This window comes from Platichthys flesus, chromosome 2, assembly GCF_949316205.1.
Source record: "Platichthys flesus chromosome 2, fPlaFle2.1, whole genome shotgun sequence".
Taxonomy (NCBI): domain Eukaryota; kingdom Metazoa; phylum Chordata; class Actinopteri; order Pleuronectiformes; family Pleuronectidae; genus Platichthys; species Platichthys flesus.
The window spans coordinates 9,016,353-9,034,208 of record NC_084946.1 but is presented as its reverse complement, the minus strand read 5'-3'; the positions used below and the strand labels follow the sequence as shown (position 1 = coordinate 9,034,208).

General features: G+C 42.4%; 1 protein-coding gene and 2 non-coding genes across 3 annotated transcripts; 1 reads left to right on the top strand and 2 right to left on the bottom strand.

Annotated features, from left to right (window-relative positions):
- Positions 1-5,119: 5,119 nt before the first annotated feature.
- On the bottom strand, positions 5,120-17,714 carry eogt (EGF domain-specific O-linked N-acetylglucosamine (GlcNAc) transferase). The gene is made up of 16 exons (XM_062397043.1): positions 17,631-17,714; positions 15,558-15,810; positions 14,861-14,961; positions 14,499-14,607; positions 14,201-14,295; positions 14,004-14,108; positions 12,694-12,800; positions 12,204-12,307; positions 11,158-11,250; positions 9,907-9,978; positions 9,155-9,241; positions 6,776-6,844; positions 6,371-6,432; positions 6,112-6,231; positions 5,663-5,765; positions 5,120-5,355 (listed from the first exon to the last, which is right to left on the bottom strand). Exons 2-16 carry the CDS (start codon positions 15,759-15,761, stop codon positions 5,209-5,211), a joined length of 1,578 nt encoding a protein of 525 aa, XP_062253027.1. The 5' UTR covers positions 15,762-15,810; positions 17,631-17,714; the 3' UTR covers positions 5,120-5,208.
- trnar-acg (transfer RNA arginine (anticodon ACG)) lies at positions 13,326-13,398 on the bottom strand. The gene has a single exon. It is a non-coding gene; the product is annotated as a tRNA-Arg (tRNA).
- trnae-cuc (transfer RNA glutamic acid (anticodon CUC)) lies at positions 13,840-13,911 on the top strand. The gene has a single exon. It is a non-coding gene; the product is annotated as a tRNA-Glu (tRNA).
- Positions 17,715-17,856: the final 142 nt, after the last annotated feature.

Genomic DNA, 17,856 nt, shown 5'->3' with positions numbered 1-17,856 from the left:
GCTACAGGATCGTTTATACAACCTCACAGTGGCGAAAAACTGCATCCACCTCGCCTCATCTCCCCGCGCCACACACACGGTCAGTGATACCGACTCTCGGCGCATCATGTGTGCCATGTTTTACGCATGACAAGCACGCGCCGTCAGGGAGCCGACTCACCTGGAGATCAGGGAGGTTTATGTTGGAAACCCGCTTCCCTTTTAAGAAAGCGTCCCTCCTTCAAAAAAGAGGTGTCCGCTGCGCTCCGAGACAAGAACATCAAAGTTGCGTTCAGCTCACCAGGCGTTAAGTGAGTCAGTCAGCCACTCACCACCCCTTCTCTCCCTGCTGCCGCTGACCAAATGTTTTAATCTCTACAGAACAAGTCTTCCCTTGACCTTACACTAGTCTATCGACCGTGCGCCATGGTGAGGCGCATCGAATAAAAGGGTAAAATATGTGAAATTTGAATAAAAACAGACAACATCTTACCCAAATCTATAAACTCGATGGCATGATCACTAGGAATTGTAAAGGATCCAGGTGAGCCTTTCCACTTCCAACTTCAACTCCGCTGGTTTTGTTTTTCAATAATCTCCAATCCTTTTGAGCCTGGTGTCCATGGGTCCTGAAGCCCGCGCACAAACACACCGAGCCAGGGGGTGAGGATGGTTACAACCACGCCGGGGGAGAACCAGCCCCATGGAGCCGGCTGAGAGACCAGAGCCCGCGGAGAAGTGGTGTTGTGGTCAAATCTGGCAGCAGGAGCTCCCCGCGTCCCAGCATCTCAAAAGTAGAGTGGGGAGAAAGTCACCAAAAAGTGCGTAATTCCCCTAAAAAGACACCACCGACCCGATGTGTTCTTTTTTTCTTTTCTTTTGGGGACCACTCAACACACACAAGTTCATCCACCTGAGCGCGTAAGAGTCGACGGAGAGATGATGACGAGAGTGATGGTGTGGTGGTGTCGGAGTGATAGTTGCTCTCCCGTCGCTCCTCCCGAGCGGGGATCGATTGGACACAGGAAATACGAAGCGAGTCCGTCTTCCCCATTCAGAACACGTGCAACAGCGCCCGCCCAGTTCACCAGCTCCCAAAGAAAAACCTCCCTCCTTTTCTTACTCCCCCTTTCCGCGCTGATGTCATGTAGTTTACAAGTAGCCTGGGTTGTTGGGATGGAGGAGATGTGGGGCAAGGTTGTCATTTTATTTTAATTTTCACTATTACTCATCTACTTTTAAGGCGTTGGTTCAATTAGCTTTTCTAAAAGGTGACAAGAACAACAAATAAACATGAACAACACATCACTAAGGGACAAAGTTATTATATTTTGTAACAAGAATGGGATCAGGAAAATACGAATGGAAAATTCAGGGTGTACATTCAAAGTTTTACTTTTTTTTTTACAACTGATATAGAAGTTGCGCAAATATGATATTGGTCAGCTTGGGTTTTCCCTACTTCACTGCCATTGTGCAACCTCGTGCACAGCACTCAACCTACCACCCCCCCCCCCCCACACACACACACACACACACACACACATCCCCCCACTCAACGACATGTTAAACAGAATTTAATCATCGTCGCCTCTCCATTACGCACAAGGAGACAGCCTATCAATTATTCCATCCCTTCACTATACACCAGTGCGTTGATGGCGATTGATTGCTTTGCGCTGTATTTGCAGTCGTTAAGGCTTAGAGGAGGTCGATGTCTGCTAACGACCCAAGGTGAGAGGTATCCGATACGTTCAGATGTCTTGCCGTGCAGCACTGCCGGTGCCATATACGGCGGGCCAGGTGTCATTGGGAGGGGTGTACAGATAGAAAACTAGAAATAAAAGAGCCATGCACCAAATGTGATGGCAAAAAAAACCAGAGCAATCCCAAGCATCCACTGTCTCCTACCTCCTCTGGCCACTTCTGCTCCCTGTGCATAGAGTGAGAAAAGTGTTGTTATTTTATTTTCAGCCGATTCATCTAAGGCTTGAATCTGTTACAAATCGATCTGTCTGGCTTGGAACTGAGAGCAGATTAGAAGCTGATGCAGGTTTGCCAGGAGTGAAGCCCTGTAAGTTGCAGGAGTCAGATGAAAACATTAAATTGAAGTTAAAATACAATAAAACCCCTGCTTTCAGCACCGCGCTGCATATCAATTCAGCACCACGGACAGCTCCGGGCTGTCCTGTCACTGCATGGGCTTTTCTCTGCGTTTACTTTGCTGTCAAGCAGTTAATCCAGTTTTCAGACAGAAAAGACGAAAGTGGTTTGACTGTGTGAAGTGGAATTGAAGCGGAAAAGTTGATAAAACATAATAGATCCTGTCTGCACTGTCAGGTGGTTGAACCTGTGTGTCACAATGGCAACCAGAGGCCTTTAACTTAAAAGTGAGGCAGCTAATGGATTCAAAAGCGCCGTACAACCCTTATCTCATCAATCCTTCCTCACATCGGTCAGACAGTATCAGAGGAAACCACATAATTTTTCTTTAACACTCCGCTGGACTGAAAAGTGCGAGGTTGAACGGTGTTAAATTTGACAGAGCAATCCGTTTTCTGAGCATGTTTCACAGTAGGCCTATGTATCTGTTTCCCATTTGTAAGCAGAAGTGATATGTTAGGTCGCACAATCGTCCGAATATATAACGGCACTGAGGGAATGGTAAGAGCATATGGGCAGAAGGCATCTTGGAGTGTCATGTATCAGGGATGAGGGGGTTATAAGATCTCCTGTGGGATTACAGATCTCCTGTCCTCACACGTATCAAGACCAATATTTTCCTGAGCATACGACCTGTATTAAGGCGCAGCAGAGATAAGTTATTTTTAAAGGAAAAAACATCATTACTTTTATGGCATGACGAAATAAGGCCACCGAGGCGGGGCTGTTGAAGAAGTCTGAGAGGTGAATATCCAGAGAACTCGAAACGGGGCCCAAGGCAGTAAATGTGGGGCCTGTTTGTAGATGATGGGTGAGGGAAAGTGTGCCTGCAGCACCTCGAACTACATGAGCGCACAAACGGCGCCCTGGTGGCCAATGACGCAATAAGGTTAAAGCTACTGAGCGAACAGAGGCCACACACACAGGAGAGGAGAAAGTTGGGTACTTATGACTTTGTGAAATGTTTTTAGTGGAAAGGTATGTTGAATTATCGTTTTTTTTCTTCTTTTTCTGATCTTTTCTTTTCCACTCTAGTGCTCCGTTTTAGAGACATCCAGCGGCCGAGCTTTGCGCTCAGAAACAGGACTTGGCCATCGATTTGGAGCTGCCATGAAGGTTAATGAGAACAGACATCTTGGTTCCTCTGCTTTTGATCCCCTCCCTGCATAGAGATTCTTCATTTCTTTACGAGGTCACTGGCAGTAACCCGAGCAGGGCCATAAATAGTGTCCATCCCAGACAGGCCCGGTGTCTGTCAATACTCAGAAAGTTCAGACACAACATCCGCAAAAAGAGCGGCCGGGAGCACGACTGCTGACATCAAACTTGTGATATTAAAGCAAACACACCCTAACAAACATCGCCTCCTTGTGACCCAGTGGATATATTTGTGCAGAATTCAGTCTTGCTCTCCACTCTGTTTGATACAAGTCTGTCAGGGGCCATCACACAGCGCAAGCTGAGGATTTGGACTCATCTGTGGTGTTGTACTGCCCCCGCGTGGCTATAATGTGCTACTGGCAGCTTTTGAGGCCATCCAGATTTATTATGGTGACAGTAAAAACTGAACTAGTGCCCTTTTGCGAAGAGCTCTTTTCCTCCTTAGACCTGAACTTACTAAAATAATGAAACCCGCCGCATTGAGCTGTCTGGCATCAGCAAGAACTGGCAAGAGAGAGGCCTCACTCTTCTGCCCCCTCCCCCCAAGGTCAGACATCAAAAGATGATTGATTATATTAATATGAATTAAATCTCTAATGCCTCATGTGGCCAGAGCAGACAGGAGACATGCTTCAGCATTTTTGGAATTATTTATTTCAAAATGTTACACAGCTTTAGAATATGAAATCATCCACAAGACCAGCAGAGCCCTGACCAAAGAAGGTCTGATTCAGTTCAAACTGGTTTCATCGATAAATAAAACATCAAACTCATGGAGAGGCTAAGAAACACGGAAATGATCTTCTGATCTCTCAAATGCTCTTGTGCATTGCAGCGGATTGCATGCAAATTGTGCTCGTTCTCTTCCAGACTTATTTACTGTAAAGTGTAAAAGCAGCAGCACTCAAAGGGCTTGAGGAGCGATAACAACTGGCGGCAGCCCCCTCATCGTTTGACCACACTGACAATGTTCTTCGTTTGATCGAGTGCAGAGAATCTTCCAATAAAATAGATAGAACTGTCCAATCGACAGAACAATAATCCAAATGGACTTGAGTTTAAATAACAACTGTGACAAATGTAAAGAAAACTATGTAAACAAACTGAAAAGTTAAAGGTAATTTTAAAAAGCAAGTACTTTAATGTTTCTTTTGCAATACTTAACATTAACATGTTTGAAAGTATTACTGCACTTGCATGTACATATAACACGAATACTGATATTTATATTTCAAGGATACAAAAGAAGCCTCTTAACAGTTGGAGTCTCTCACTTACCCTCTGTCTCTTATCTTGTGTGTTTTTAGTGAACATCACAACATGATTTCACAACCGCAAAGTAAGAAGGTTGCTGCTACGCCATATGTGAAAAATCCAGCATGTGGGTGCGACATATTACGTTAGAGTGGTGCGGTTGGACGTGCTCAGAAGCTCTGCTGTGATTGTCAACAACTCAGAGTCGGCTTGCATCAAGGTGACACTGATCGAATGTGACAAGATGTTGCATGTGACAGGACGCCGCAACAGCTGCTCATTAGCTAACTTTGTCGGCGTGGAATGAAGTCGACACAGTGGAGGTAATGAAGAAACATAGGACACATCTTATCGCTCTCCAGACGCTCCGACTGCACACGCCTCGTCCTTCAACTGATTTGACACTAATAGAGCTGATGACAGCTATTCAAACCCGAGTTCTTGGCCATACCGCTTTCACTCATCCATACTCATCAAAGCAGTGGACAGGAGGTGACAAACGTTCTGTCAGACCACTGGTGAATGAGCTCATTTTGAAATAAAAATGCTAAACGTCCACTGCCAGAGTCACAATGTCTTTTAATCACAACAAAAGGCCGGATCATGTTGGAAGTTCTTCAGCAGGCAGATGTTTGTATCCTCTCTGTGTGTCTAGAGTTCATCATGAAGGGCTCTGTGAGGCCATTTGGGATGCTGTCTGATGAGATCGGCTTCCTCCAGTACAAGCCGCATGAATTCCCCCACATCAAAAGAGTAGTTGGTAAACTTCGGATGGTCCCCGAGGGTGGGATGGTGACCCTGCGAGAGGGGTAAGAGGAGAGAGTGTACAGTGAATGAACGTAAAAGCATAGGGAAGCAACACAACAAGGCAGAACACCTGAGCGGAAAGCCCACCCACACAACACACACACAACATGAAAGGGAAATTAGGACTGTACATTTGTTCTGCTGTGTCTATAATTGCAAATAATTTAAGGTGAGAATGGGAGTGCAAGTGGTTGTTTGTGTGTATGTGTGTCTGTGTGTGTGTTTAGGAGGGATTGGTGTGATGAATTGGGAGAGCTCATGCTGAGGAGCTGAACGCTGGTACGGGAGTTTCCCCTACCTTGTCCTGTGGGACCACTTTGTCCATTTTCTGCCAAGTCACGTATCGAATGCCGCGCAGCCGAGCCAAATCTCGATAGCAGCTCTCATCCTGACAATTATATCTGGGAGGGACAGATGCAACCACTTTATCTCTTTCTCTCCTTTGTCTGCCTCACTTTTACTCTTTCTGGCTCCATCTCGCTTTCTCATTCTCTCTCTCTCTCTCTCACTGTATGCACACTGTGGCTACCGTACACACACACTTCAATCAGTCGCTCTACACTAGGTAGCTGGGTGTGATGAATGCCTGGTTAATTAGACATTATTTCGCAGACATACACCAAGTGGTGGTGCCAAACCCAACGCTCTCTGTTTCTCTCTCTCTCTCTCTCTCTCTCTCTCTCTCTCTCTCTCTCTCTCTCACACACACACACACACACACAAAGGCAAACATTAAGTGTCACTCACAGCTCAAAGATGACAGCCCAATCAGGTAGGAAGAGGAGGTGTGTGAGACCTGCCCCGTGCATCCCTATAAAGATGTCAGAGTTGTGGGTGATCCTCAGCTGCTCCAGGAAGGGAACATCCCTGAAAGACAGACAGACAGGGAGTCGGACGTCGATCATCTTCGCTGTTCACTATTCCATTACATAAAGTTTAACACCTTCTTTATTCTTACACAGCACTGAGCAGCACTGATTAGCTCTTGTAGCCCTCTATAACTCACTTGTATTTGTAGTCCACCACATTGACCTGCAGTAAAGGCACGGTCTTGAGGGCATTTACCAGCTGTAACAACAACAGAGGGACGTGTTGTCTGATCAATGAGAGGGCAAACAAATATGGGCAGTGACCATATAAATCACAGGCCAGTATTTTTTTACTCATCCTGTTTATAGCAAATAAGATTTTAAATAGGCACTTAACAGAGGCGGGCAGTAAATCAATGTTAGAGAGGAGGGGCTGAGGGAACGGGAGAGGTGTATAAATTGAAGGAAGAGAATGAGACACAAAGAGGGTAAGAGAAAGACAGGAGAAAGGGAAAGGAGGACAGGATGAAGGGAGAACAAGTGCAAGGAAGATAGAGGGAGAGGGACAGAGAGGAACGGCGGGAAGGTGGGGCTGGACTCACCTCCACTTGGTTTAATATCCTTCTGTATTCCGTGCTGCGTGCCAGCAGGGTGACACGAACACGCCCCTCCTGAAAAAGGCGATGCACCCAATAATCAATCAGCCAAGGACAGAAAAGACAAGTGGCTGGGAAAGCATGATGTTCATTCAAAATCATTTAAAGCCCTCTTCTTCAAATGCCTATAAACATCAGCGATGAACAGATAAAAATTAACCAAAGTCAAATTAAAAAGTATTTTTTTTAAAGTGGAACCTCAGGTTTACTTTTCTGATATGCACAGGCAGTACAGAGATGTTTATTTTCTGCATTCTACTACTGCCACCTTGTGTTCTGACAGAGTACTTACATTTTTATATTTTAGGTGTCCCCATTTGTAGCATATTGGAGCAATTAATATGGATCATAACATGACTACAATTGAATGACATTTATGACAATTACAGCAACATAAAGCCTGTGCGACCACCGGTACATATTAAACAACCCTCAACGATAGCACCTCACTACAAGCAGTGAGTGTATGTGTACTCAGAACAGATCCATCTTCTTTTGTTTCAAAAACGTTATAGAAGGTATTAAAAAAGATGCTGTACAGGAGGAGGAGACAGGAGGAGAGGAGGATGAACAGAGCACAATGGACGAGGGCAGCGGTTTGAGGGTCTCTGGCAGTGCCATTAATCTAGGAATGAAAGGGGGAGCTGAGGAGAGGGTCAAGGCAGAGGAGACCTTTCATTCAGTAGCTGCTCTGATATCGCCAGCGGCCTCATGTCTCGCTGAAAAGCTTCTTAGCATATTTCCGATGAAAGCCATGAATTCCCAATGAGTTGCTCCACAGGAAGGAAGAACTTATCAGGGGTTTACGGGTCATAAAGATACAGTCAAGTACTTCAAACCCGGGATCATAAAAGTCCCATGAGGATTGTTGGAGAGTTAGAGATATAGGACAGGGCTTCCCTTATACTATAAGACTGAAGGCCAGCTACTTAAAACATTCTGAAAGTTCTTTCCAACTTTGAAGAGAACTTATACCATGTTGGCTCTAATACAAGACACAAAGACATAAAGATTTGTGGAGATGATCGAAACCTACTAATTCACACACTGTCTGCATTAGCAGCTGTTTAAACTACTACATGGAGAGAGAACAAATGCAGTAAGTAGGTGAAGATATTACTAGTGCAGCAACAGTGGAGCCATTTGTGGATGAACGTTTGTAGCAGGTCTTAACTTAATGAGACACAGAACACGTTAATGTTTCTATAGAAGTGCTGAAAAGTTTTTAATTGAGTGATTTGAACAGGCAAAGAACGAACCGTGACTTCTTTGGCAACACTCTGCCAGTTGTTCCTTTCACTCATGCTATTTTGGTACATGTGTTAAAAGAACACCAAATGTGCAAACGTGCAAGCAGGCTCTGGTTTCAACACTGTGTTATCACTCTCAGTTTGGTTAGTTGGAAAAAGGCAATGAGACATCATAAATATCTGCTGTGTTTTTTATCCGAGCAGGATTGAGCAATAATCCTGCAAAAAGGATGAGCACACTTATGTATATATTCTGAAACAAAAGGTAAAATGGGAGACCACATACCACCACCACCCGGCCTTGCCTTCAAATTCAATCAAGCTGCACCAATGTGCACACATTCATGGATATCAGTCCTTTAAATGTGCCTAATTTATTTTTATCAAGATCCATGGTTATTCCAGGGGAAGTCAGTGAAAATGACAAAGAAATTGGCTATATCCCAATGCTAAATTAAGTATTATTAAATACCTGGATCAACTTCTTTGCAAGAGTCATTACCAAAATGTAACAGTTGTTCCTTGGCCAATTTCAAGAACTTTACCCAAATTATGTTGAAATCTGTAGTATTTGCATATTCCTGATGACAAACAAACAAAACATACTAACAGAGTGGACAGGGACATATATAGCCTCCTAGCCACTAGACCACAGGGACCTTACCTCAACAATATGAACACTTTTTTGATCGTACAGTATGTTCAGAGGTTACACACACACTGAGATCTGTCCTCAAATTGATGAATAAAAAGACGTGATTTCTGCATCGGAGTTCATATTATTTTGACAGCACTTTAATAAGGATCATATGTATTGTACTACAGCTATGTGGTTATTCTAACCTATATTGATATTCAGAATTAATATCAACTGTATGGATGATTGCCCGAAAGAAGTAAGAGGGTTGAGTCAAGGAAAAGTCGGCTTCTAATAGTTATCATGCAGTGTGTGTTCATGTGTTTTGGAGGCGTACCTTTAACATATCAGTTAGAAGTGTGGCCTACTCTTTCCCGCCTTTAGCAGGAGTAACATCCCTAGCTTTAATTAGTGTTTCCTAAATGACCATGTTCCTACCTTTGGCCCCACTTGCAGGATGTTCAGCCGGTGGAGGACGTGCTGTGAGAAAGCCCTGAACATCCCTTCACTGTGGCAGTCTGAGATCTGCCATCAGCACACAACACAAAGGGTCCATGTCAGTCACACATGCTATTCAACGTTCAATTCAAAATATTGTATTACAATCATAATTTTGTTATGCAGTCATTCAAAGAGATTAACAATATCTACCTGAAAGTAAATTTGATCTGACCACACTTGGACTGTGATTGAAAAAAAAGAATACACTGGGAATAGGACAATTGTAAACATGTTTCCTTATCTCTCTGGAATGAATATCACATGAGCCCATGCATTACTCAAGTCTGAGAATTTCTCACTGCAGCTGTAAATCTGAGCACATGAATATAATCATGACATGTGCACCATGGGCAATCAAGAGCGTCAGCCTGAGTGTGACCTATCAATATTTCACACATCAAGGCAGCAACCACAGGAAAACACATATTTAGGTGGTATCATCTTTATAGTCATCTCCTTGGAATTATCATTTATATGACATGAGCTCTTGCAGAGTTTCTGAATACATCACATTAATATTTGAGCCTGACTGCATGTTTGTGCATTAATGTATCACCAAATGTGAAATAATAAACATAAATGCAGACACAAACAAGGCAACGCTGAAAGAATAGGACAGTACAATTCGATCAGATGTTTGTCCTGTTAGCGGACACACTCACATATATACGTGTGGGCTGGTAACTTACGAGAGGTGTGTTGTAAAAGAGGCCATATCTCATTCTGGGAAGTAGGGAGAAGACTGCTTCTTTGAAACACACCTATGGACAAGTGTGAAGAAAGTAATGAAGACAGTATTCAGCATGGACAGTTGGTTTGTGTATATGTCATCATGTAATACTCACATGATAGAATATTGATGGACTTTGAATATATGTTGATGCCTGGTACTAATTACTTATTCAAGCTGTGATTGAACATGCTAACTTTGCAGTTTGCCATATATATTTCAACCAGAACATTGTTGCTGTTTATGGATACAGCAAACATAATATTTCCTATTATCTAAATAATTTTCCTGTTTAGCACAAACCCAGTGCTCCACCGAAAACAACTTCTCCAGATCAGAAGTGTTAACATACCAGAATGATATTATTTAGATATTTCTTACCAGCAAATCAAGATGGTAACAACAAGTTTGCACAATATAATTTTAATTTTGTGTCTTATTTACTCATCTGCATTCTGGTGAAAAATAGGAAAGCTAATGGTACGATTACTTGTGACACCCAAAAAAATTGCGACATTATCTAAAGTCCCTGTAGCTTGGCTTACACAGGAAAAACTACACCCTGTCACAAGATTTAGTGAAACATTAGAGGAAGCAGATACATTCACAAACAGGAGAATCCTGTGGCTAGAAGCATTTAACAGTTTTCAACAAAATCCTACTACACTGAGAAAGTGATTAAACTCCCAGAAGAGGATACAATAACAATATTCTTTTGAAAAGCTTGACCTTTACAGATTACTGAAATAAAATTACAGATCTCCCAAAAATGAATAAAAAGGTGCATCTGTTGATGCAACTTACTTTCTCTTTCTCTCCCTGTTGTCTGCTTGACAGACAAATATTGATCTGAATGTGTCCTAGTTGCCGGCTCTGTCCCTAATGTGGGAACATCAGTGTTGTAGACTTACATGATTGTAAAGTCATGCAGATCTCAATCACATGAAAAGTGAATGTGTTTGTGTCTATATATTTAATTGTTCTAATTCATGATAGTGATTTGACAATAAAGATCTCTAGTTGAATATTGCTTAATAAAAAATTATATGATATGTGGACCTTTTTCTGATTATTGCCTTAAGTGTGATCCAGCGACCGTGAACGTTTTTCTGTATGTGCATTCTCTACACCCTGTTTCTCTTTGATTATTAAAACACATACTTGAGAATGACTCCTTTACAAGAACCCCCCTACAACACGTTCTACCTACTCTTTTCGAGTCATAGGTCTTCAGGTGGATGATGTCATAGTCTGAGAAGGCCTTCCACGTTTCACTGAACAAATCTCCATAACCATAAAAACTCTGAGGAAAGACATAAAAAAGAAGAGAAAAAAAGTTTTTTGATTAATGTCACATTTAAATTAGTGTCACAGCTGAAATGAAAAACATGGCAATAAAATGAAAATCATCAACAGATGTGAGCAGTGCTTGGGGTCACTTGTCTGTTATCAAACTTTTACTTTACTGAGGATTAAGTTTTAAACAGAACCTGTTAGCGCACTATAAACCGACGGTCGGATCCTGTTTGGTTTTTAGTCTGTGATTAAAGGTCTGTGATGAAAGGTCGCTGCTCTCCTTCTCCCTGTCAGTTCTCCCTCCCTCCCTCTTCTTTCTCTCTCTTTCCTTTTTCCTCTCTACCTCCATGCGTGGTGGGGGAACAATGGGCCGGATAAGGCTTGCCCCATTAATCATTCTGTTTTTCAACTGGTGGTTCCCCTTGATGTCTTCATCTTGCTCTCATGCCACTGACTTGTTCGACTAAAACTGTGGACATTGTAAACTGCAGCCAGACTAGTGATTGGATTTCTTGCGTGGTTACAGTGCTCATTTTGGATTCTTGTGTTTCATCAGACAAGAGAGAGAGGAAGCTAGAATACATCACTCCTTATGCACAAATAATGAATCGTTTTTGCATCTGCATTTTGAAATCTTGTGTTGTGATTCAAGAACAGACTTTAATGTCCTATAAACTGAGCCCAGCAGGAGGATTTCATTTTATAAATGTGAATTAATTTCTTATGTAGCTAGAAGAGACTATCACCAATTACTAGAGGCAGGCCACATGGAAAACCCTGCCTCACGTTTTATTTCACACATAAATAAAGATGTGACATGAGCATCTTTCAAATGTGTCTTCTTTTGCATCAGTCTGGAAGAGTGACATAAGTTGCAACCACAAAGTCTGTTTTCAATGAATAGCAGTAATTTCGAGCTGAAATAGCAGGAATATTCAACCACATCTCATACCAACCCACCGTGTCCCACATGACGATGTTGATATCTGTGCTGAAGGAGTTGTTGATGTGCTGGGAGATGTAGAGGTTGACAAAGTCACAGAAGTGGTGGTACATGTTCACCCCTGAAGAACACACACAGTGAAAGTAGAAAATAAGTGAACTGGCATCACTCTGTGTCATGCGTACAGACTTAAATAATAATAAACTAAAGTCAAGCTCTCACTACATTATTACCTCAAAAGAGGAGGTTGTGTCATCAGCGTTTGTTCGTTAATAAGTTAGCATTTCACAAAAACTATAGAGGAGAGATTACCCTGGAGCTTGGTAGAAGGATGAAATATGGGTCAGGGAAGACCCTATGACATATTGCGATATTTAGGCAGTAACATGTTATTACCTGCTGAAATCTTCATCCAATGTCAAGTTAAAAGTACACAGGTACGTTTTGGGGTAAGGTTTGAGCTACTTGTTTTGATTAAACTGAGTCAGGTAAATCTGTGTTATTTACCAGCATCCAGCTTCATAAAAACAGTGGGTTTTTCGATGATGATTTCACAGTGTCCATCCTCTATGGGATGAAAGTCCAGCTCTGTGTATGTCTGAAGCTCAGCATACCTACAGAAACAGCAAATAAATGTAGTATCATAGGAAATACTGTGGGAATGCTGCACAGGCGGCACGATGTGGAAATAGAAATCATTACAACCCCTAAAAATGATTGTTTTCTACTGTGAATTGATTTGTGCTCAAGCTCCTTTATGTAGGATTTAAAAAGGTCTGACTCTGGTTGTTCAATAACTAAACTATATCAGACAGAAATGCAGACTGATGACTTCAGCATTTGCACTGAAAAGTGGAATCAAAGCATCAAAAAAGGCCAAACTAATTTTCATAGCGATTATCAAATGTTGCTCTGAATATCTGGCATAAAATAATCATACATAAAAAATTATGGAATATATTGTACTCTATATATATATATAATAAGACCACAGGCCTATCTCCTGGGGAACCTAAGATCAGCAGTATGGAGCGGATTTGTCTCATTTCACATTCAGTACTGCATGGAATTTGCTGACTGTGACTCTGGTAGAGAATGCTTTACATATCATGTATCAAATCAGTGACGGAAAAGATCAACGAGCCAGCCAGGAGTCGAACCTGGAATCTTCTGATCCGTAGTCAGACGCGTTATCCATTGCGCCACTGGCCCTGTGCTCCCTGGAAGCCCAACCCCGAAAACTCCTGGCTGAGCATGTTCCCATGCCTCTGGCCCACTGCATTAAGAGGCCATGTGTGTTTTTGTTTTAGTCCCTCAGATATATGATCACAGCAACAAATGTGACTACAGTCGTGTCTGCCTTAGAATGATTGGAATGGCATATATATGACTCACATTTTATTTATATTTACTTTTAGTCAGTGGTGACTCTATTATTATAACATTTAAAAGGGAGGCCACTGCTCCAGCAGGTTTTTTTCATGTCAGTAGGCCACTAAATTGTGTAACTGTGTTAAAAAAGGGTATACTTGTTTTTAAATAAATAAAAATCACAAGTGGCAAGGAGCCTCTACTGTCTATGCTGAAATCATGTCTTTTTATGAGTTTATTTGAGGAAAAATTTAAATAATGTGTGTGATCATAGGTAATAAGTCCCTGGTAGTCTAGTGGTTAGGATTCGGCGCTCTCACCGCCGCGGCCCGGGTTCGATTCCCGGTCAGGGAACTTGACTTATTGCCCATTTAATGACCCATGAACACATTCACAGCATATCCCAAACACCCACATCAGAGGGAGTGTTTGCTGTATTCTCTCACCAGGACTGCAAGGGACTCAGGTGCTCTCCCTCAGCAGCGAGTGCTTTCTTGTTCAGTCTGCAGTGACCACCAATCTCCCCCATCTGAATGAAGTCCTCCTTGTACCTGTGGGATAAACGTGAAGAGTTAAAAGCTCTCTTTTATCAGTGTTGATGTCAAGCTTTCTTTAAGCTTGTGTCACTTTGAGTTGTACTGACCTCTCATGACTTCTGCGTGGACTCCGTAAGTCCAGATAAAGGTTAGTTGCCTTACAGAATCTAGTGTGGCTGCTGCATCTTAATGATGAGTCACCCTGGAAAAAAACATTAGGTTAGAAATATGGAAGTAATTGTGAGAGTTGTGTCTGTATCTTTTGAACAGTGTGTGAATCATTCTCCAGAGACCATCAGGCCCATTGTCTGTGAACTTCTGTTACACACTGGGTCTCTTTCTACCTGATGTTTCTTCCTGTTTCCTCAGTAGGCCCGTGGGAACTAAGGAAATGAGCACACTAACCGGATTGCTGGCCTTGCAGAGTCCTTTGAGCTCGGAGAGACGTTCTTTGACGTAGCCAAAATCAGCCTGCTTCCAGAAAAGCTCCTGGGCTGCCTCCAGTGAACGAGCCCTAACAGATCAGAGATGCACGGACATCAGCAACAGATCATCAATGATGCACACTAAAAGTGGGTGAAATCACTACCTATGAATAAAGGAGCACTATTATTTGTGTTACTTAAAATTACATGGTATCTGACACATCACAGGTGACTCAAATGAGAATGTAGAATGTAAATTATGTAAAGTGTGTTGCATTATACAGATGAGAAGAACAAAGTGAGAACATGACGTGTGGAAGACAGTGATGTGAGGAGCAGTACCATCCAGAGTCAGCTTTGGTACAGACTGGATAACCGAAGCGCTTCTCTGGATCACAGCTCTTTTCATAACCCCAACAGGCCGACAACTCCAGAGGTGCATCCTGTTGTAACACGTGTGTGTGTGCGTGTATGAGAGAGAGAGAAAGAGAGAGAAAGAGAGAAAGAGAGGGAGAGAGAGAGAGATTTTCATAAAAACTTTAAAAAAAAGAAGAGGCTACCTATACATAAAAAACATTTGCTCATCAATTTAATGCTCTAATTAAGCTGATGTTGTGGTAACATAGTTAAAAGTAAAATAACTTTATATAACAGTAAGCATCCCCCAAATACTCTTCTTACTACAACTATAATTGCAATTGTAGAGGAACAAAAAATAATACTGATGTGTAACAAATGAGTAACATCTAAGGAGGCTCAGACATCGGTCAGTCTATGAAGCATCTGTGACACCACAAAACAAAGAGCTGGGACCATTTTCTGAGTCTTCTAGCTCGCTACAGGAGAGCAATGTGCACCTCCTTATACGGAAATTAAATCATTTGAAAATGAGTAAATAATGAGCCAGCTGACAAAAGATGAAACACAAAAATATCCAACAATACAGTTGGTGCATGTGGTTATAATCTAATCATATTATAAAAAACAGTCAATGATAAATTATACGACCAGTAAAGCACTGACAAAGTCCATAGCTTACTTTAAAAGGGCAGAGTGGGTCCAGACGACATTGCTTGGCGATCCTCTTGTTGTTGTAGAGGAAGTAAGGTATGTGCTCTGGCGGCAGGGGGATCCTGCTGTAGTTGAGGAGCGGTGCTGTTGGTTCGTGGTTGGTGTCCGCAGCCTCCTCAGTGGGGACCACAGCTTGAGAAAATATTGTTCCCAGCGCTACCAATAGCAGCATAGTCGGAATTACACAAACATGTGAGACAGCTGCCTAGCTTCACAGCCCTCTGAGAAAGAAGAAGAGACGGACAAGGACTCAGACTTGCTCTCTTTGATCTTGGGAGAGAGCCTAACACAACAGTATACAAAGCGTGTGTGTACAAGCTTAAGTGTGGGAATGTAGCTCCAGGCGGATCTGGGGTCCACAGAAGGAAAGGTCCTGTTGCAGGAAGTCTTGCTGACCATTTTTTTCGACTGTTGTCTGAACAATCAGAACTGAGACCGGAGGGGCAGCATGAAAACTCCTTGCTGGTGCTAATGTGCCATCTGCAGCTCCAGACCAGTGTTTATACAACACTCTTATTTCCAGGACCCAAGTCTCAAGCATTTATGTTCTGAACCCAGCATGGATTTAAATATATTTTTACCTCCTAAAATCACAGATGGATCAAACGTGTGACCTTTACTCCCTACACCAAGGAAGTTCTGTTTCCACCCCTGTTGGTGTGTTATTTTGCACATAGCATTACGCAAAAAATACTGATTAGATTAATAAAAGAGAGATATGTTATGAGTTAGGGAAGAACCTGTGTCATGCTGGATTAAGGGGGAGATCAATGATACTTCTTTTCACTTTCATTACAATTTTGAGATTTTGTCACATTTTCACAGTTTACCCAGGAAATGATTCATGGAACAGGAAGGGGGGAACAAAACGACTAGGTAAATTTGTATGTATTATATATAGATATAAGTAGGTGAGTAAGAAAAGTTTAATTAACGTAGGGAGAGCACTGACATGTGTGTGTGTTATTTAGTGCAGCTTGATTGAATTGCAGGGGACTTAGGACAGCTGGGCCTTGGTGGGGTAATGCGCTCTACTTAGTTCCCTTCTAGTTCACTTCTAAAATCACTGATGGATAAATAGTGTGTCCTTTGTGCTCTAACCAAAATGTGTAAAATAACAATGTCTACCAACTCGTTTCACATGTGACGGAGCCGAGACTGGTGATGCTGGATTTAGAAAAATTAGTCAACAGCCTTTTCTGCAGCTCTGGTGACACTAGGAGTTAAAAGGATAAAGTCTGAGCCCCTCATTATTAACATGAAAACACATTTCACAAAGTTAAATTCAGATAAGAAATTGACATGTTCTTTATACTCTAAACGTAGACAAACTTCCCACTATGTTACACACTTTTTCTTCTAATCAATGTAGTGAATACTGTTATTGTATCTCAGTTACACGTGGTATCTATAGAGCACATCTGATCGCCCTGGGACAGAGATCCCTCACGTGTGGCTCTCTCTGAGGTTTCTAAGTTAATAAGGTAGTATGGGGGTAGTTTTTTGTAACTCTTGCTGAGGTCTACGGGCGGAGGATGATGAGTTCAGTAACAATAAACTTTGAGTCGCTTCATCGGTGATATCTCATTTAACAGCTCAACCACACGAGGATGTGCTGAGGGGCTTCACAAACTCTTAGGGCATCAATAGACAATCAGAGTAAACGAGTCCCCTGACCTTTTATTCGTGTGTTCGTCCTCCGCGTGAAAGCATACTTTATATTAGCTAGCTAATTAGCCTCTACTGTGTCCTGAGCTAGCTTGAAGCCAGTTAGTCGAAGTTGAACGCGGTCAGTGAGTGGACAGACTAATGTTAATACTGATTCTATGCGGCAGTAATAACGCATTACTTACAATTTTCTCTTTCGAGAGGTGTACGTGGGAGAAAACGACGCTTGACTCTCTGCTGACGTGTGAGAAACTCGTGTGTTTGCTAATGTGTCGCGTCGGTTTTGAAGCAGAATAACTGGACCAAGAAACAACTTTTAACATGTTGACAGTATAAAAGTGTTTGCTGTCAGTGTGAGTGAGGGACGTTTTACCTAAGCACACAGCCTCCTCCTCCTCCTCCTCTTCCTCCTCCTCCTCCTGCTGCTGCTGCTCCTCTCCTCACTGAAGCGTCTGTGGCATATATATCTATGGTCTGTGGTGCCGGTGGTCGCCATGACACCGGAAACCTTACACCGGCCTGCAGTGTGCAGACCCCACCACAGAGAGGCGCTGTTTACCACACTATTAGACTGCACTGAATCCTCAGCCCATCTTTGA

What these genes read in the sequence shown, in the direction of transcription:
- eogt (XM_062397043.1), bottom strand. Translation starts at nt 15,761, where the DNA reads ATGCTGCTATTGGTAGCGCTGGGAACAATATTTTCTCAAGCTGTGGTC. An exon ending in AGACCTATGACTCGAAAAGA is followed by an intron (nt 9,979 to 11,157) that starts GTAGGTAGAACG and finishes ACTTGTCCATAG; the next exon opens with GTGTGTTTCAAAGAAGCAGT. An exon ending in AAGTGGTCCCACAGGACAAG is followed by an intron (nt 5,356 to 5,662) that starts GTAGGGGAAACT and finishes CCCCTCTCGCAG; the next exon opens with GGTCACCATCCCACCCTCGG.